General features: G+C 37.6%; 1 protein-coding gene across 1 annotated transcript; it reads right to left on the bottom strand.

The window, feature by feature from the left end:
* Window positions 1-1864: 1864 nt before the first annotated feature.
* Window positions 1865-21473, bottom strand: AK3 (adenylate kinase 3). Its single transcript, XM_032477734.1, has 5 exons — window positions 21165-21473; window positions 11263-11382; window positions 10841-11013; window positions 10078-10196; window positions 1865-3918 (listed from the first exon to the last, which is right to left on the bottom strand). Exons 1-5 carry the CDS (start codon window positions 21313-21315, stop codon window positions 3798-3800), a joined length of 684 nt encoding a protein of 227 aa, XP_032333625.1. The 5' UTR covers window positions 21316-21473; the 3' UTR covers window positions 1865-3797.
* Window positions 21474-21735: the final 262 nt, after the last annotated feature.

The raw sequence follows: 21735 nt of genomic DNA, 5'->3' as shown, positions 1-21735 counted from the left end.
TTACGCTTTTAAAAGTGAATTAACATGCTGCCCAAAGAACGTGAATCTAGTTGAGTAAGTGGATTATTTTATAGGATGAAAACAGTGATTGTGGGTTTAGGCAAAGTGATCCTGATGTTAAACTTGGGATATTTTCAGAGAAAAAGAGATGTCAATTTACTGTTCTCAAAGTCAGTCATGTATTTCAGTTCTTAAATTGATGTGGAACAGAAACTTACTTGTCTGGGTTGAGGTCAGGCTTTTCATTTCAGTTTTGCCACTATATCATATGCATTTTAGTAAGTTCTTAAAAGTATGCATCCATTGCCCATCTGTAATGGACATATATGTACTGTTTCACAGGTCGCCTAAGAAGCTGACTCATCCAATAAGTATTCATTTGCTTGCTTACTAAGTGAGCTAATGGTGGGGGAGAGGGGTACTAAGAGGAGTAAAAGTTGACTACGAATCCCTTACCATCTAATAATGAAGCTGAAACCTTAAATTCTTAAATTCTCTTAAGCCTTGAAAAATTAGATTTGAAGTTTGCTCTTTTTTAAGTATGAAAATGATAAGAAAATCCCATATATTTCACTTGTTTCTTTAAAGCATGATTTTTTTCATGCTATTTACTCTTCAGACACTCAGAGTCCTTTGGTAAAATATGACATATCACCAAACTGATTTATACCTTGGTGAAATTCTTCCAAAGTGCATTTTGGCATGACAGTTTACTCAGTGCTATATGTATGGAAAAACAGGTGGTCACTAGTGAGCTAAAGGTAAAAAACAAAAGCTAGAGTAGGGTATGGACTCTACAAAACTTTTACCAGAAGCTTTAAACACAGCTAAACTATTTTGACTGTGTTTCAGAATCTTGAATGGCAAAGGTAGGAAGGCTATTTCTGCAGTTTACCAGTGCCTGGGAATATTTTCTTTTTGTCAGTGAAAAGACAACTTTTAAACATACTTCAAAATACAATTTATTCTTGTTATTGGTTACAGCAATTTAATATAATCTGAGGTGAGGTCTGTAATTATCATGATTTGCTTTTAACATAGGTAAAATTTGTCTAAAAATGAATGTCCAAAATATTTTATTTTGCTCAAGTGCCATTGTAAATAGCTGAGGGAAAAGCAGCCCTGGGCTACAGTTTAGAATCAGCCATTTCAAATGGAATTGAGAAATAAAATTGCCAGATGGTACTAACTGCCAATTTGCACTTCCAACAGCACACCCTGCTTATGAAAGGTGTACCAAAATAAGTGTTGTACTCCAGGAAACAGGGGTGATGGGTTGAAATACTGTTCTTATTAGCCTTTAACTAAGGTATATTAGCTTCTAGCCTTGGCATTCAGCTCCAGACATATTTCCATGTGGCACATAAATCATAATTATAGTTATTACAGCAGAAAATAAGTTCTTTTTGTAATAGTGCAGGCATTACCCAAATGGATGTATGTGCAAAACTTTGGGTTGTTTTAGGGGTGGGGAGGAGTGATCACAGGAAGAAGGGTCTTAATTTTCATGTTCTTCTATCCTTCTGGATTTCCAAATCTAAGGTGTCAAGAAGGCCAGGTTGGTGCTAATACTATAGCAGGAGATAGAAAATGAAACCAGCGTATGTACTGTTTTAAGACAGTTATTAGAAAGCAGTCACTAATTCAGAAACCAATGAGACATCAGGGCAGCAGAACAGAAGGTGAGAGAGTGTGCCCTGTAAATTACCAAAGACAAAGTAATATCCATAGTTCTAAATTTCCATTTAATTCTAATATGTTGATATTAATGTATGCTTGATAATTCATAAGTTTAGTAGTTCACAACATTTTAAGAAAAGCATATGATACTAACATTCAAATAAGGCATTAAAGGAAGCTTTTGTAAATAATGAAATGTTTATTGTAATCCTTTTTAAAAGCCTTGGTACATTTTCAAAAGATCAACACTGAACTTTTAAAAATCAAAAGAAAGAAAAATAAGTTTTTTTCCCACAAAATACATAAGAGAATCACTTGCTGGCATTTGTATTTTCAGTGGTTGGAATAAAATGGGCCAAATTTTCAAAGGCAGTTAATAACAGCTTGTACAATGTTTCATTTGTTTCATTTGACCTAGCACCAACTAAGTGTAGATATTGCCATTGAAGACATTGTCTGATTTCTCCTTAACCTCATATTACCTCATTCTCCCCACCAGGCTACAGTACATAAGCATGTATCCTGTCGCCCCACTAGAGAATCAAATCATCTTCATTTAAAAATGGCTGCTTGGATTACATTCACTGGCAGATTCTTCCCCTTTAAGGTAGGATAGCAGTGAACACTAGTAGGTGTCACCTTCTTTGATTAGGAGTAAAGAACTCTTCCAAGCAAAATCAATTAGTTTCTTGGTCTTTTTAAACATGATGTGTAAATCCTGTAATTGCTACACCTATTTACGAATTAAGATTGTTATTTATGTCAAGTGAATTTTCCTCAGGCAAACCTGATCTATTTCTTAATGACAAAGTGTGCTTACTTTACCTAGTACCCTAGGTTTTCTTTTATGCTTTTTTCTTTTTTTGGTTGTAGTTTAATTTGTTACTCATTAAGGCAGATCATACATTTAGATCAAAAAGAGAAACTGGCAAGTAGTTCCCAAAGCACACATTTCTTAACCTGAGTAACCTTGTCTGAAAAGACAAGTATTTGATAAATTTTCTACTGAAAATTCAACTTCGGTGCTTTGCAAGAACTTATGGTGTCAGTCTCTAACAAATATCCCTCGGTACTCAAGTATTTTCAAGAGAAAATAAGTCACAGGAAAATATATTTTCCTATATGCTAACTGATACATTTTTATAGCAAATTGAAATTTTAGAGTAAACAGTATGTTTAACAACAAAATGCAGCATATATGGCTATTGTAAGTTTGCTAGTGTAAAGTGTAAAAACACTAACAAACAGAAACCTTAATTAAAATAGAAGACCAGAAGGGGGAGCCCTCATGCCTTGTGAAGACAGTGGAGCCCAACAGGAAGAAGACACACTCTTCTTTCCAGGCAAGGACTCAGCCAATGAAAAGCCATGCACTCTTTGTTTACTACAGCCCTCCCAACTTCCTTTTACCCTCTATAAAAGCATTCTCATTCCCTTGCTGTGCAGAGGATTTGCACACCATGGCTCATTTGCACATGTGGCTCACCATGGTTACAGACCCCAAATTGCAATTTTCTACTGATCTGGGATAATCCCATTTTTGCTGGAGAAATATCTGGCAGTCTGTTTGTTTTAGTTAGGTCATTAAAAGGCAGCAGTGAACTTTCATCCTGCAACTAATCTATAAATCCAGTTGCTTTTTTTTCTGGAATTTTATAGACATAGTGTCCCATAAAACTTTACCACAGTGCTAGAGATCTCTTTTTTTTGGCATCGGTCTACACAAAAGCCTCTGATAAGATGCTTTCCATAAATGACTTAGAATTTTTTTTACTTTTCCAAAAAATAAGGAAATTTTATCAACCACTTTTCTTCTGAACAAAAGTTTAGATTATTACTAATTGCTCTTTTAATTATGCTCAAGATTTTTCAAAAGTTAGACACCTCTGGTGTTTTTGAATTGCACACCCATAGAAGATAATAAAACACACTAGATATTTCAAAAGAAGAATCTTTCTCTATGACTCATTTGGCACATCCTTAATTTCCAGAATAAAATCAGTAGAAATAAAACTAATACAATTGTCAAAGAATTTATACATGCAAGATTCTTAGGACAAGGAACTTCTAAATGCACAGAGGAGCTTCTACTCATCTTATGTTATATGCACTTTTTCTCACGGAGTAACTGGTGCTTTCTCGTTTATTTGTGGAATTTTGGTTTGTAAGAACGCATATACATGTGGCCAGATCTTGTTGGTTTCTGTTCCAGAGAATGTTTCCAACACCCCTTTTTTCCTAAAGATGATAAAAAAGAAAAAGAAAAAGACAAGTCTGACACCACAAAAAAAGAAAATCACAGGTCAATGTTACTGATGAACATAAATGCAAAAATCCTCAACAAAATGTTAGCAAACCAAATTCAACAATAAGGATCATACACCATGATCAAATGGGACTTATCCCAGGAATGCAGAGATGTTTACATATCTGAAAATATGTGATATATTACATTAATAAATTGAAGAATAAAATCAGATGATCATCTCAATAGATGCAAAATAGCTTTTGACAAAATTCACAATAAATTTATGATAAAAACGCTAAACAATGTGGGTATGGAGGGAACATAACTCTGTAATAAAGGCCACCTATGACAAATCAACAGCCAACATCATACTCAACAGTGAAAAGCTGAAAGCATTTCCTCTAAGATCAGAAACAAGAAAAGGATGCTCACTCTTACCACCTTTATTGAACATAGCGTTGGAAGTCCTAGCCACAGCAAGCAGACAAGAAAAAAAAAAAGGAATTCAAATTGGAAAAGAAGAAATAAAACTGTCACTGTTTGCAGATGACATGATACTATATATAAAAAATCCTAAATATGCCACCCCAAAACTAGTAGAACTAATAAATGAATTCAGTAAAGTTGCAGGATACAAAATTAATACTAAAGAAATCTGACACATTTGTATACACTAATAACAAACTATCAGAAATTAAGAAAACAATCCCACTTAAAAATGCATCAAAAAAAAAAATACTAGAAATAAATCTAACCAAGGACGTAAAAGACCTATACTTGGAAAACTATAAGGCATCAAATAAAGAAACTGAAAACAACACAAACAAATGGAAAGATATACTGTGTTCATGGATCAGAAGAATTAATATTGTTAAAAATGACTATACTACCCAAGGCGATCTACAGATACAATGCAGTCTCTATCAAACACCAATGACATTTTTCACAGAACTGGAACAAAAATGTTAAAATTTGTATGGAAACACAAAAAGACTTCCAATAGCCAAAACAGTCTTGAGAAAGAAGAACAGAGCTGGAGGAATCAGGCTCCCTGACTTCAGACTATACTATAATGCTACAGTTATCAAAACAGTATAGTACTGGCACAAAAACAGGAACATAGATCAATGGAACCAAACAGATAACTCAGAAATGAACCTACACTTATATGGTCAATTAATCTATGACAAAGGAGGCAAGAATATACAGTGGGGGAAAAGTAGCCTCTTCTGTAAATGGGGCCAGGAAAACTGGACAGCTACATGCAAAAGAATCAGACTGGACTATTTTCTCACACCCTCTACACAAATAAACTCAAGATGGACTAAAGACTTAAATGTAAGACCTGAAACCATAAAACTACTAGAAGAAAACATAGGCAGTATGCTCTTTGACATCAGTCGTAACTTTTTTTTTGGATATGTCTCCTCAGGCAAGAGAAACAAAAGCAAAGTTAAACAAATGGGACTACATCAAACTAAAAAGCTTTTTCATAGCCAAGGAAACTATCAACAAAATAAAATGGCAGCCTACTGAATGGGAGAAGATACTTGCAAACAATATATCTGATAAGGGGTTAATATCCTATATATATATATAAACTCATACAACTCAACATCCAAAAAACAAAGAATCTGATTAAAAAATGGGCAGAGGACCTGAGCAGACATTTTTCCAAAGAAGACACACAGATGGCCAAGAGACACATAAAAAGATGTTCACCATCACTAGTCATCAGGAAATGCAAATCAAAACCAAAATGACCTGACCAAAACCATACCTTTTATCAAATTGCTTTTATCAAAAAGCAAAAAAATAAAATAGCAAGTGTTGATGAGGACGTGGAGAAAAGGGAACCCTCATGCACGGTTGGTGGAAATGTAAATTGGTGCAGGCACTAGGAATAAAGTGTAGAGGTTTCTCAAAAAATTAAAAATAGAATTACAGTATGATCCAGCAATTCTACTTCTGGTTTTTATCAAAGAGAAAAAAAAAACTTGAAAAGCTATATGCACCCCCATGTTCACGGTAGCATTATTTACAAAAGCCTAGATACGGAAACAACCTAAGTGTGCATCAATGGAGGAATGCATAAAGAAGATGTAGTATGTACATACAGTGTAATATTATTCAGCCATTTAAAAGAATAAAATCTTGTCATGTGCAAGAACACGGATGCACCTAGAGGGTATTATGCTAAATGAAGTAAGACAGAGAAATACAAATATTGTATCATTTCGCTTATATGTGGAACCTAAGAAACAAATGAATAAACATAACAAAACAGAAACAGACTCAGATACAGAGAACAAACTGGTGGTTGCCAGAGGGGAGGGAGGTAGGGGAATAAGGGAAATAGGTGAGGAAGATTAAGAGGTACAAACTTCTGGTTATAGAATAAATGTCATGGGGATGTAATGTACATCATAAGGAATAGAGTCAGTAATACTGTATTAATTTTGTATGGTGACAGATGGTAGCTAGACTTGTGATCATTTGGTAATGTATAAAAATACTGAATCACTGTATTGCACACTGGAGACTAATATAATATTGTATGTCAATTATACTTCAATTTTAAGAAAAGGAAAGAAAACACCCCCACGCACAGAGACCTGAGTCTTCCTAATGAGCTTTTCAAAGTGATTCTTAAAAGATGATAGTGTGGATTTAAGGGTCTCAGTAAGTATAGGTCTGTGTAATGAAGAGAGAAAGGCACTTGGCTGGGTGTTGGAAAACAGATTTTAGTTTCAGTTATGCCCTCTGGCTAACAGAAATGGTTACTTAAAAAATAATAGCACCTGTCAAATTTTTTTTTAGCATATTCTAAGTGCTTTACATATAATAGTTCATTTAATCCTTTTTAAAATCCATTTCCTTACTTACTGATAAAACTATTAGAAATGTAAGGTATTAGTTCAAATCACCAAAACGGTAGGTTTCCAAACATAGTGCCTGCCAGACACCAGAACACCCTTAGCTTTCTCTACTTATGCGTTTGCAAAACAGCTTTCTAATACTTGATTATCCTTCCTTCTTTTCACCTAGGTTTATTTTTTTCCTCTATGCTCTCCTTCTGAATTTTAGAGGAAAGGAGAATAAAAAAAGTGTTGTCTTTATTGGGTTTCCTGTTTGGTTTCTCCATTTCTTTCCAGGCAGATTTGTCTGGATCGTTACCAGCAGCCAAAGCCTATTCATTCCACTTTCCTGGAGTTTCGATGGTGAGGAGAATCAGAATCCAGGGGCTGCTTTTCAAAACACAGACTCCTGCCAGTGATTCTGGCATTCCTCTTGTTTACCCTTCTCCAACCTCACTCATACACACACTGGCTTAAAGGCTTCATAAGAACAAATGAAGAACTCGGGTATATTGCTTTCTAAAAATAGGATCAGTCATACCTCTGTAACCTTTCCACTAGATTTTAAGATGTTTCACTGGGGACAAAAGTATTCCTTTCTGATTACCTCATAAGATTGGTTACAGTTAAGACTAAAATAATTCCCACTGTTTTCTTTGTAAGAAACATCTGCTAAAGCCCTCCTGCTTCTAAATTCACAGCCATCTTGTTAAGCTTCTTAACTGCTGTAAGCCTCTTGAAGAGACATCTTAAAATCAAGCCAATGTCACAAGTGGGTTAATTACTGGGGGAACAACTATAGGCACCTTTTCAATCCTAAAGCTGTACTTTGGATGAACATTTGTCACCTGAATTTCTATGGAATAAAATAGAATCAGCTTCAGCTATCAGTCCTCTAAAGAGTAAGAGCATCATGTTGCTTTTAAACACATCTAATTATGCTATCAAATGTCCCACAGCTGAGAAGAGTTCTAAAAACAACAATACAACTGTCAGTATTTTAAAATTACAATGCTGACTCTTGCTAAGGTTGTTGCCAATGCCACTGTACACTGTTGGTTAAGTCCAGTTCTAGTTCTGTGCACAGGAGCTTAGAAGGAAATGCTTCAATTAATAGCAAGAGGGACAAAAGCCAGAAGCCTAGAAAGACTAGGGTATCTCCTGAGACAGTGACCTGGGCCATCCACTTCATCTCAGCTTTCCCCAACTTTCCTTCCCATGTTTTACAGAACTAATCCCTACAGCCAGTGTACTTCCACTGCATTCGGTTATTACCTCTATTAATAGCCTGGCAGTGTTATTATCAGCTCAGGAACAATGTGTTCTCCCTTCTTCTGGTTACTTTTGAATGAATAACAAACCCCTTTTGGGAAACAATCTCTTCACCAAACTCAGTCTATGAGATTGGAATGAGACTGTCTCCACTTCCCAGCTTCCAGGATAGACATGATTAGAGCCAGTCAGTCTTAATTCCAGGACTTTTGCAGGCAGAGGCTCTCTTTTCTGCTGAGGTAGATGAACTGGTAGGAGATGAGCTCTAATGCTGAGGGGCTCACACAGGGAGAGCCCACCTGAGATTGAAGCTAACACAGGAAAATGGAGCTGAGTGTGACCGAGGCCTGATGACACCAAACACCTGGACCCAGCCATCTACCTTTGCACCTTTTAGTTACATGACCAGTAAATTTCCCTTTTGCTTAAGCTAGTGTGAATTAGGTTCCTGATTGATATAAACACATAACATTGTATGATCAGTAGCGTTTACCCAGCACTCTGCGTCATAAAGGTGAGTTTCTTTGGGGCTTGGCAGGAACTGGGTCTAGTTATCTGTGTGGACCAAGGGCCTAGCACAGTGTCAACAGAGTAAATAATAATTGTTAACACTGAGTGATTTACAGTGCCAGGGCTGTTGTAAGTCTTTACCTGGACTCTCTCACTTAATTTCCTTTACAACTCTATAAAGTAGGTACTATTCAATACTGATCTGACTTTACAAATGAAGAATTTGTGCACAGAGGTGAAAAGCCCTTGCCCAGGTCCACACAGCTGGTAATCTGCAGAGCCTGGCTCATTATACAATCACCAAATTATAGCAACAACTACTATAGAAAGTGAATCGCCAACTTCCTTGTAATTTCACCCTCCAGAAATAACTGTTAAAATAATTTGGAGACTGTTGCTTCAGGTTTCACTTCATAGTTATCCCATTACAACAAGAACAATAATAATAGGTAATAATTATATAGTGCTATGTGTCAGACACAATTCTAAGAGTTACACATATTAACTCCATCTTTCAACTTTCTATTCTCACCTCTCTTTTACAGAGCAGAAAACAGAGGTTAAGCAAGAGGTTTAATGCCAAGTTAATAAATGGCGAACTAGGATTTGAACTTAGGCTGTCTGGCTCCAGAGTCTGCTCTAACCACAACACTGGACAGTCTTGGTGCTGAGTCATTACTCAGGAAGTAAATAGATGAAAGTGGATGTAATCAATCCCCTGTTAGGAGAGGGGAAAGGCTGAGTAAAGAAGCTGAACTGTTTCTTAGCCTGAGGCAAATACTAATTCAGTAGTGTTCCCAAATTTGTTGTGGGGTATGAATTCTCTCAAGGGCTAACAAAACCATATCAGAATATAAGCTTTTAAAGACTATTTGCCAAACAGATATCTGAGGATTAGTTGCCCTTTGAGACTCTTCTATGCTGTTGTCACAGGTAGTGAGCACTATTAGGTTTGCCTCCCCAGCATTCATTCCAACCCTCCTGATACCAGACAGCAAAGTTTGGGAGAGACTGACCCACTCCCCACTCTGGGCGTAGACCAATCAGTGTAATCTCTCCCATCCCAGGGACTGGTTCAGGAATGGGCAGTAACCTGGGTCTAAAATGCAAGGCATTCCCTGACCACAGTGGCTGTTCAAGTTGGTTCAATCTAGAGCTTTTGTTCATTGGGGGAAAGGTGACCCCTTAGCCTTTCATAAAGAGGACACTGTAGCTGTTCCTGGCAACTGTCTGCAACTATGCAGGAAGCCTATACAAAGCTGAGAGGATGGCAAAATTCTGATCAAACCTAGGGGCAACTGAAGCCCAAACTACCTTTTGGACTTCTCTGTTACATAAGCAAATACATTTCTGTCATCATTAAAACCAATTTGAGTTAGATCTAATGGTGTTTTAGCATTTTGGCTGTAAAGCATGGATAATAAAAAATAATTTACTGCTTCATCATACAAAATGATATATCATACAAGTGCCTCACATAAGAGAAATTCAGAAAAGTGACAGACTCACTGGTAGTATTCCAGGACGGGCTCTGTTTGGGCTTCGTAAGCTTTCAGTCTCTTGACAACCGTCTCTGGTCTGTCATCCTCACGCTGAACAAGAGGCTCCCCAGTCAGATCGTCAATGCCCTAAACAGGAGTTAGAAGACACTAGCATCAATAATACCATAGTTTTTAAGGAGATTTTTATAGGTAGTTCAGACAGACATCTTATCTGTGCAAGCACCAAGCACAAAAATGTGCTTTTAAATAAATGGAATCAAATCCAAACCCAGGTCATTTCAACACAGAGCTGTAAGACCCCAGGATCATTTCCACAGTGTCAGTCACCTTCTCCTTAGAGCAAAGGGTTTTCTAAGTGGTCTCTAAATATTTTCATATTATACATGTGTGAATACGTGTGTGTGTGTGTGTGTGTGTGTGTGTGTGTGTGTATACATACACAGAAAGATTCAGCTACAGACTAGGAATTTCAGCTACAAGACCTAAATAAACCAAGCTAATCCCCATTGCCCCAACTTCTAACACACTCCCTGATGCAGAGTAGGAAATCAATCAATGCTTCTGAAGGAATAACAAATCCCTGTTACTCCTGGGGATGCCTTTACTACCAAGCTAACTGGACTAGCCTAGCTGACTACACCAAGTACCCTGAAAATATGCCCTCAGGAGTTCTGGTCATCTAAGGGTATCCAAAGTCATCTGTGAGGGCAAGAGGTCTGGAAACCATCGACTACGTGGAAGGCAGAGTCAGTTCCAACACAACTACTCACCATGGTTTTGGGAGGGTTGAATTCAAGATTGTAGACACGGCCACTGCCTGGATGGATCCAGCGAGCCGTGAGGCGCTGCTTGATAACCTCAAAGGGCACGTTCAGATTAATCACTGTGTCTATCTGATGAGCTCTATCCAGGGCTTCTGCCTGTGGAAGTGTCCTTGGAAAGCCTCGAGAAATTAAAAAAAATGAACAAAGGAAGAAAGGGAAGAAGGAAGAAAATTCGTTAACATTGAGGAATCTGAACATAAGCAATTAACACCAGAAGATGGCTGGCCCAAAACACCAGGGTGGTAAATAGTAGCTCTCGGGCCCCCTGCCCACCACCTGGGATGTCTGTCTGTAGCCTGTGAAATGCTCACTCTCCTGTCTGCACACATCATTTTGGGTACCTGAAATATTCTCAATATTCCACTTACCATCCAACAGCCAGCTATACTGGGTGAGATTTTTCAACTCATGAAGGACCAACCGAGTCATGACATCATCTGGGATGAGCTTCCCTTGATCAATGAAAGTCTTGGCTAACACACCAATTTCTATAGCAGAGGCAGGAAAAAATGCAAATCAGCGAGAGCATTTGTTCTGTCCCATTCTAGGCCTCGGGGAACCCGTTTGCCTAAAGAAGACCTCTGGGTAGCATACTCAGATGAAAATATGCATCATCAACTTTTGTGATAAAAACAGAGGGAACAAAATAATCTGCCTATTTCAAAATCTCCATTATGTCAAAATATGTAAACGTAAAAATAATGGAAAGCTATAGACCAATATGTTAACAGTAGTCATCTCTGTGTGATAGAATTATGTGATTTTTTTTTACATATTTGCACTTTTCTGTACTTTCTAAATTTTCTATCAGGAAAAAAATATATATATAAGGGGGAGGGAAATAGCTCAGTGGTAGTGCCTGCTTAGCATGCATGAGGTCCTGAGTTCAATCCCCGGTACCTCTATTAAAAAAAAAAAACAAAAGCAGCAGCTAAAAAAAAAAAGAAAAATATTGAGAAAAAAATATATAGACTAACTGAAATTATTTTCTTTTTAAATAAGAAATTGAAATAATCATTATTTTAAGTGGCTCAGTTTAAGTGCCTGCAATCATGTTACTGTAGAGCTTTTTCTTATCCTCTAAAATAGATCCTGCTGTCACAATTCAGTTTTTGACCAGATTAGCACCATAATTGTGTTACATTTTTATTAATAAAACACCCTGGAAAAGAATTTATGAACAATCTAAACATATTACCCAGGGGGGTGGGGTATAGCTCAATGGCAGAGAGCATGCTTAGCATGCACGAGGTCCTGGGTTCAATCCTCAGTACTTCCATTAAATAAATAAATGAATGAATAAATGAATAAATAAATAAATATATTAAATCTAATTGTCTCCCCACCAAAAAAATAAAAATATTACCCACAACTAAATGTCATTCTTACACGATAGTATTTTAATTCCTCATCAACTCTTACCAAACTATTTATATATATCCCTAATTATAACACCACTGTAATAATCTGTATTTATAGTTTTGTATTCTTTTTTCACTTAGTATCATTGTGTAAATACTTTTCAGTGATTTTATATATTCATTTAGTCATTTTTGGTAACTGTAATACTCCATAAATATATATCTATGTTATATCTATGTATATATTTATATAGATATATACACACTCTATCACGGCAGTACACACTGTTGGTCATTTAAACTCTTTAAATTAGTCTTGATTTTTCCCTATCACTGCTGCTTTTAAAGATCTTAACACTCTTTTTCTTTTCCTTCTCTCTTTTTTTTGGGGGGGTGGGGGTGCTTCTAAGTTATTTCTGATGGATAAGTTCTCAGGAGTCAGAGATAAAAAGAACCAAAGTTTATGACTGTTTTCATAATTCTTGGTATGAGTTGACATACTGACTTCAGAACAGATTCTAAATTGTCAAATCCGTGAAACTTTAGATTTCTAACTAAGCACATGACTTGCATGAAAACTGGCTGCCATTTGACAGGTGTACTGCCAGGGTTTCCAAACAGCTTCTGGAAGAGGCCCTAAGTTCCAAGAGCACTCAGGACTCACTAAAATGCCCTCTTGGGAAGGTCCACAAACATATGTGTGCACCTCTGTCATCAGGATTCTGACCACTGCTCTGGGGGACATAGAGCTCCAACTTATTTACAGTGTTTGGGAGAAAACTTGGAATTCTCCAGGGCTGAGTCCGCAAAACTGCTATTGGACCCTCCCCTCCCTTTTCACTCTTCAGGCCAAGCCCTCTTCTAAACCCCCAACTAATGGCAACAAAATGGATTGACAGGGGATTAATAAAGTACTTAATTTCATATTAAATATAAGAATAGCCTTAGGAAAAGATGATCTGTTCTTGCCACTTCAACATTGTACCATAGACTGCAGCCAGGTCAATCAGTCCAGAAAAAGAACTAAAAGACATCCAGAAAGGAACAAGTAAAATACTCTATTTGCAGATGATATGATCTTGTATATAGAAAATCCTAAGGAATCTACTAAAAAACTATTAGAACTAATAAATGAGTTTAGCAAAATTGCAGGGTACAAGATCAACAGTATATAAAAATGAACAATACGAAAGTGAAATTAAAAATTAAGAAAATTCCATTTACAATTGTGTCAAAAAGAATAAAAAACTTGGCAATGTACCTTTTAAAAAAAAGTACAAAACTGGTAGTCTGAGAACTACAACACTGTTGTTAGAAACTAAAGACATAACTGAATGGAAAGGCAGCTCATATTCATGGATTTGAAAAGTTAATATTAAGATGGCAATATTCCCTGAAAATGATCTATAGATTCAATGCAATCCTATCAAAATCCCAGTTGGTGTCTGCAGAAATTGACAAAATGACTGTAAATTTCACATAGAAATACAAGGGACCCAGACTAGCTGAAACAATCTTGAAAAAGAAGAACTATGTTGGAGGGCACACACTTCGGATTTCAAAAGACTGTTGGAACTATAAAGATAGGCATATAGATTAATGGAACAGAATTGAGAGCCCAGAAGGAACCCCTTACATTTACGGTCAATTGATTTTCTACAAGGATACCAAGACAGTTCACTGGGGGAAGGAATAGTCTTCTCAATAAATGGTGCTGGGACAACTGAATATCCATCTACAAAATAAGTTAGGTTAGGTGGACCTCTACCTAACACCATATAAAAAAATTAACTCAATATGTATCATAGACCTAATTGTAAGAGCTAAAACTACAAAACTCTTAACTGGACTTCATTAAAATTTCACACTTTCATGCTTCAAAAACACCATCACAAAAGTGAAAAGACAATCCACTGAATGGGAGAACATTTCTGTAAATCATGTATCTAATAAGGAACCTTTATCTAGAATATCTAAAGTAATGTTACAACTCAACAATAAAAAGACAACACATATTTTTTAAAAGGGCAAAGGATCTGAATACAAAAAGCAGATACACAAATGGCCAATAAACACTTGGAGAGATGTTCAACATCATTAGTCACTAAGGAAATAACAAGTGGAAACCACAGTGAGTTACCACTTCACACTCACCAGGCTGGCCATAATCAAAAATACATAACAAGGGTTGACAAGAATGCTGAGAAACTGAAACCCCTACATAATGCTGGTAGGATTATAGATGGTATAGCCAAATGGGAAAACAGTGTGGCAGTTTTTCAAAAGGTTAAACAGAGTTATATGACATAGCAATTCCACTCCTAGGTTTATTTTTCAAAAGAAATAAAAACATAAGTTCACATAAAAACTTATGTATGAAATGTTCAAGGCAACATTATTCACGATAGCCAAAAAGTGGAAACAACCCAAATGTTTATCAAGTGACAAGTGGATAAATAAAATGTGATATACTCATAAAATTATCTACTGAGCCATAAAAAAGAAGTACTGATACATGTTACAAAGTGTATGAACTCTGAAAACATGCAAAGTGGAAAATTCCAGACACAAAAGCCAGACATAATTCCATTTAGATGAAACGTTCAGAGTAGGCAAATCTATAGAGACAGAAGGAAGGTCAGTGGTTGCCCAGGGCTGGGAGCATGGGGGAAAATGAGGAGTGACTGCTAATGGGAATAGGATTCCTTTTGGGGTAGAAAAAAGTCCTAAAATTGGTTGTGGTGATGGCTGCATAATTCTGAATAGGATAAAAAACAATGAATCATACTTTAAGAGGGTTAATTTATGGCATGTGAATTATATCTCAATAAAGATGTTTAAAAAAAGGGAAAGATGAAAAATACCTAGTAGGCAAAACAAAAGAAAAAGCCACTCACAATCCCAACACTACTCAGAGACAATTGTCATTAAAACTGTTAATATTAAAAACGTCCAAATATTTTGTTTTGTGACTAGATAGTCCTATGGTCTAATAATCTTTTTCATTATCATTAATAAATTTCTGTATCAAAAAACATTTATTTATAAAAGTTATTAAAATCTGAAGCCTGTCATGCTTCATTTAAAGGAAAAATAAAAAAAGATTCAACTCTATGTCAAAGTCTAAGCCATTTATTACATTTCAAGTTTTTACCCACTTCCAAAATTATGCAAGGATTTGTCCAGCATATTTTTTGAACACTTAGTAAGTTTTTATTCCCTTGACTGCCTATAATTTAATACTGTATATAAATAGACTCCTCATTAAAAAATGATTTCCTTTTAGATTCAAAAAAATTAATTTGGGAGCTTCCACACCTACAAAACACAAAAAGCTAGTTTAGATGCTGATTTTTTTTTTTTTGGTAGGGGGGAGGTAATTAGGTTTACTTATTTATTTATTCTTAGAGGACTAAAACCAGGACCTCATGCATGCTAAGCATGCAGCCTACCACTTGAGCTATACCCTCCCCCTACAAAGGAACTAGTTTAAACGTGCATTATTCAAAATAAACTTATCTATAAAGTTACACACAAATAAAAATAGAAGAGGAAGGTTAAAGGAAAACACAGAAGGATTAAAACTAACTTCTAATTTTAAGGATAATAATCAAATTCTAAAACATGGAAACATTAATCTGAGAGATGGTGTTTGTATTATATAAAAAGCCATTTTTAATTCTGTATCTCCTTTTAATGTCTGGTCATTCTTACAATACTACCCAAACCAACCACACCTCATATCTGAGTAAGCTGGAAACAACTTAATTGTCTGAGCAATTATGAAGTACAAATGAGGGGCCTGGCCAACTGTAAATACAGTTCTCTTCGATATATACCAAGAGAAAGGGCTACAGAGAATTAACCTAGTTCCTGCCAAAGTTGCTTTTAACATTGTTATAACATACATAAAATTTTAATAACACGTTTAAACAAAACAAAATAAAACTAGGAGAACAAGAGGGAATGAGTCAAATGATAGCTTTATACCCAATCAAGGGCTTAAAAAAAAAAACTTTCTCAAATAATTAGAGGCTCTGAGTCAACACAGTGGTTACCTCTAGGGGACAGGAAGGAGATGTGATGGGTGGGCATAGATGGGGACCCCAAAGAACTGGTGGGCAAATAAGTATTCATTTTATTCTTCTTCTAACCATCATACAAATTATAATACCTTCATGCATGGGATATTTCACAAGAATTATACTGAAAATCAAAATCTCCCTTGACATTGGTCCTCCCTCCAACCATCACCCAATCTGACTCCTCTTCAGTGAAGAACCTAAAAGAATTCCTATTCCAGGTCTACAGTCCTCCCATCCCTACTCTGCTTCAGGACAAAATCTCAACTAAGAACTGTATAAAAGCCCAAGTGGCTCTGGCCTCATCTTAACTCTCCCCCACCTACCTTCCCGCCATTTGCACCCCACCCTCAAACCATGGCCCCAGCAAGAGCCCCGCATACTCTGGGTCCTCCTAGTCTTTGCACAAGCTTCTTTCCCCTCTCTGTTGCCTGATAAGCTCTTACTCATCTTTCAAGATACATCTTAAAGGGCCCTTCATGGTGCGGTGTCCTTGAACCTCCAAGGTAACCAAAAGTTTCTCCTCTGAACTTCTGTAATGTCACAGACTTGTCTCTGTTGGAGCATTTATCACACTGCTGAAACTATCTATTTACACATTGGTATGGACTGAATTTTGTCCCTTAAAATCCATATGCCCAAGCCCTGACCCCCAGTGTGGCTGTCTTTAAAAATGGGGCCCTTAAGGAGGTAATTAAGGTTAAATGAGGTCATAAAGGGGGACCTTAATCCAATGTGACTGGTGGCCTTATAGAAGAGGAAGAGACATCTAGAATGTACACAACAGAGGAAAGGCCACATGAGGACACAGTGAGAAGGTGGCCATTTGCAAACCAGGAAGAAAAGCCGCACCAGAAACCAACCCTGCTGGCACTTCGATCTTGGATTTCTAGTCTCCAGAACTAGGAGAAAATAAATTTCTACTGTTTAAGCTGCCTGGTCTGTTTTACTCTGTTATGGCAGCCTGAGTAAACTACTGGCCACCTGCCTGCCCATGTTCTGATTGTGAGCACCTCCAGTGAAAGATTTGTCCCTGTATCTCCAGTACCCAGCACACACTGGGTGCTTGACAAATTCACGGATGGATGGATGGAGAGAAGAGCTGCCTGGATTATCCTGGATTCTAGCTATGGAATTTTTAAATGGCCTAACTTATTTTGTTTGAAAAAAAAAAAGAAATGGAGCAATCCTTATGGAAAGCAATATTGTTAAAGGTAGAAAATACTATATACAGTTTACTATCACTTGTATAAAAAAGAAAACAAAAAAACAGAGAAGAAGAGGTAAACAGTGGATTATATGTCCATGAAATAGCTCTGGAAGGATCTTTTCACTAAATTTCCTTTTGGAATTCCAAACCATGTAAATGTATTGCTTATTACAAATAAAAAATTTTGCCATTACAGAAACATTGTGCTCTACTGTCAGTATCACTCTAATTAGGCACATCTATGCTGCATGGGTGTATATAATAGAAGTTCTGTTAGACATACATACAGAATCTTGAGAGCCGACAGAGGCTTTGAGGATTACCTCTTGAGCTCAATTACCCACTTTACAAATGAGGACAAATGACATTCAAAAAGGGTAGTCATCTAGTCCAGGAGTATGTCTTTGAGAAGCGCTAACCTGCAGTGCAGTTTCTCAAACTTTGGGCAATCATACGGCAACCTTACAATCGCTGCCATAACTGAACTATTATTTCCTATTTTCTTCAAAACGATTCAGTTTTTCAATTTAATAAGCTATAATGTTCATGAAATTAAAGGATTGTTGTGCCAGTTATTATTTTTCAAATATACTTTGAAATAAAAATTTTTATTAATTTTTTAATTTGAACTTTATTTTTGAGATTAAAAATTTTTTCTCTACCTGAAATTATCTCATGAATCTCAATTAGCGAAATACTGCATAATGGAAAGAGTAATTTAATTGGCATACAAGGAGATTTGTGTGTTCACCCTTGTCTCCCAGTAACTACTGTTTATTATTGAGCAAGTTCTTTAACCTCTCTTGAACTCAGTTTCCTCATCTTCAAATATGAGGGCTGGACTAATGACAAAGGGACAGACTCAAGTTCCCTGACTCCAGAGTTCAGTGATCATCTACAGTTACTTCAGGTTTGCTGCTGTCAACAGGTTGCCTCGTAATTCCAGTGTCTTTATCACATCCGCTGGGGTGCTTTTAAACTTTACCTATAAAATACAGCACCATCATGAAACAGTGGTTGGAAAGTAAATTGACACTGTCCTTCCTTAGCAGTACTTGATGGTACCATGCTTATAGAAATTCCACACTAGGGGATTTATTTAAAGAAAATAAGTAGAGACGTTGCCAAATGTTCATGTACAAGCATAGTCATAACAGTATTAATTATAGCAAAGAATGGTTAACAACATAAGTGTACAATAGGAAAACGTTTAAAATAATAACTGTGCAATCTTGATGAAATTAAACATGATTTAAAAGATGCTTAATGAGTGAATGTACTCACAGTAAGGGAGAAAAAAGTATCTAACCAATCATTTAGAATATAACAATTTTGTAAACACATACAAATGCAGCAGAGAAAAAAAGAGAAAAAAAACAATGTAAGAAAAAGCCCCAAAGAATTAATTATAATTGTCTCTGGGTGGTGGAATCATAGAGGATTTAATTTTCATTTTTATATTTTTGTGAGATGTTTTTCTCACCTTATAATAATATACTTTACTCTTAATATCAAAAAACATTAAGCAGTATTTTTTTTTAGTGCAGGGAGGTAATTAGGTTTATTTATTTTTTAATGGAGGTACAGGGAATTGAACCCAGGACCTCGTGCATGCTAAGCAGGCACTCTACCACCGAGCTATGCCCTCCACCAAGCAGTATTTTTTTTTTAAATAAAAGATTACACCTCTCCTTTGGCTCTGATCCTGTGGGAAATATCCATTCCATTCACAAATATTTATTGAGAATATATTCTTAGTCCTGAAATACAGAACATCTGTAATAACAATCTCATGACACCTCCTTAAACTCTGTTTTCTGTTTTCTTTGTTAAAGAATTGCCTGTAAAGACTAGAAAAAGCAGGCACCTGAAGCACGCTGAACATCTTTCCCAGAGATCCTCTTCTCCCTCCCTCTGGCCTCTTTCATGTTGTGGAGCCAGGAATAGGACAGCAGGAATGTTATAGGATGTTAAGGATAAGCAAAGGCTTGTTTCTTTTTCTTTATTAAAAAAGAATTGTTGTTTGTTTTGTTTGTTTGTTTTGAGAGGGAGTTTATTAGGTTTATTTATTTTAATGGAGGTACTAGGGATTGAACCCAGGACCTTGCGCATGCTAGGCATGTGCTCTATCACTTGAGCTGTACCCTCCCCCATAAGAGGCTTGTTTCTTAATTAAAAAAAAATTTTTTTTACTTAAAAGCAATGCTCTAAATTAAATTTTAAAAAATACTTTGTGTTTTCACAAATTCATGTATTTTTAACTCTTCACTGAAGGTGTTCTCTAACCACAGTTATGCTTCATTGCTGAGTTATTTTTCAGAGAATCGCTTAAGGATTCTTTAATCCTTTCCATTTTGGATAACCTTGCCCCAATCGGCTGCAGTACTGGAGACTGTTTTTATCATTACCTAACTACTATGTTGCATCAAGAACACTTAGCAAGTGAGCCAAACAGTTTAACCTTATGAAAAGTTTAAAATACTTAAGGATTTTTAAAAGATCAATGTTAGAAGAGGAAAATAAAAGTAATAATTCACCAGATTAGGTGCTGAACCAAAGAACTCCAAGAAACAAGCTAAAAGCAGTGAAATGATTCTTCTTTTCATTTACATGTCAGTATTTTGAAACAAACAAACAAAAAATCCCATCTAGAAATAACCTATATAACCTATCAACAGGGGGTCAGTTAAATAAATCATAGTAGATTCAAAAATAGAAACCTATACAAACATTAAATAATGAAATAGATTACTATGTTTTCACGTAAAGATATCCCAGATAAAAAGTGAAAACATACTGGTGCAGAATACATATATAGTAGGATTACATATTGCATAAAATAAGTGGCATACACATATGTGCTTATACATAAACATATTTCTATAAGGAAACGTCACTGTTCCCCTCTGAAGAATGGGACTGAGGCAGGGAGTGAGAGAGTGCTTTACTTTAACTTCACATACTTTAAGATATAATTTACATAAGATAAAATCCACCCATTGTAACGTGTACAGTTTGTTCAGTAGATTTTGTGCTGAGTTGTAAGAATTTATTTGGAGCGAGAAACTAATCCTTCAGATAACCATGCATAAGAATACTTTCACGTCTAAGAAACCTCTGGGCGGGGCGGGTATCAAACATCTAAGCCAATTCTGTGACAGCAACGAGGGTAAGTAACACTCGACCTTCAGATTACGGGGGAAAGGTCAGAACCAGAACATCCCATGACGTTTAACAAAAAAAGAAAAGTAAAAAAAGAAAGAGCTAACAGTGCCAGGGGCAAGGCCAGGGGGAGAATAAGCCACACACAGCTCGATGGATCCTTAGGAGCAGCTGAGACTGGGGCTGGACTTGCCTCTCAAAACCACGTGGTTTCTTTAATCTTTTAACTTCGGACGTGTCCTAACTTCCTAGTTCCTTCCCTCAACCTACCTGAAGCTGTCCACGGAGACCAGAACTTTCGGGGAACGGTCGCTCAGCAGCCCGGGGCGACAACTGGGAGATGCTGCACCCCAAACCCTGGACCCGTATCCTCACTTTCCCCGCCAGGGCCCCTCCGCCCACAAATCCCCACCCGGGCGACAGAGCACGGCCACCCCTCCCGCCCGGGCTCCCACCTGTGCCCCGAAGCATATTGTCTCGGAGCAGGTCCCCGCTGGAGAGGTGCTTCAGCTCGAAGTGTTTGGTGATGCGCGAGGACACGGTGCCCTTGCCGGAGCCCGGCGCCCCCATTATCGCTGCACGCAGTAGCCGCGCAGACGCCCCCATGACCGCAGAGAGAGGCCCGGGCCTGGCTGCGCGCTCTCCCGCTCCGTGGCGCGGAGCCGGCCGGCTGGCAGCGATGCAGGCTGGTGACGACCGCAGCGCCCAGGCGCTTCCGGAAGTGAGGCGATAGCCGCCCCGGCGGTCCCGCCCGCGCCCCGCCGGGCTGCAGCGCCCGCCCCTCAGGACTCAGGGCACCCCGCCCCCAACCGCGCGCGCGCCCCGCTCCGCCCAGCCCAGCGCCGCCTGGCTCGCGCAAAGCCGCGCCCCCACGGCGCTCGCGCGTCGACCCCTACGAGCCGCTTGGCCTCCCGGCGTGCCTCCTCCTCACCCGCCGGCTCTGATCCGAACCACCTTTGCGACTCCTGCATGCCCCCAACTTCCCTCAGGTCCACACCCGGCACCTGTCGGCGCCCCACCTTGTCC

Source organism: Camelus ferus, chromosome 4 (genome assembly GCF_009834535.1).
Source record: "Camelus ferus isolate YT-003-E chromosome 4, BCGSAC_Cfer_1.0, whole genome shotgun sequence".
Lineage (NCBI taxonomy): Eukaryota > Metazoa > Chordata > Mammalia > Artiodactyla > Camelidae > Camelus > Camelus ferus.
This window is presented reverse-complemented; position numbering and strand designations above follow the sequence as displayed.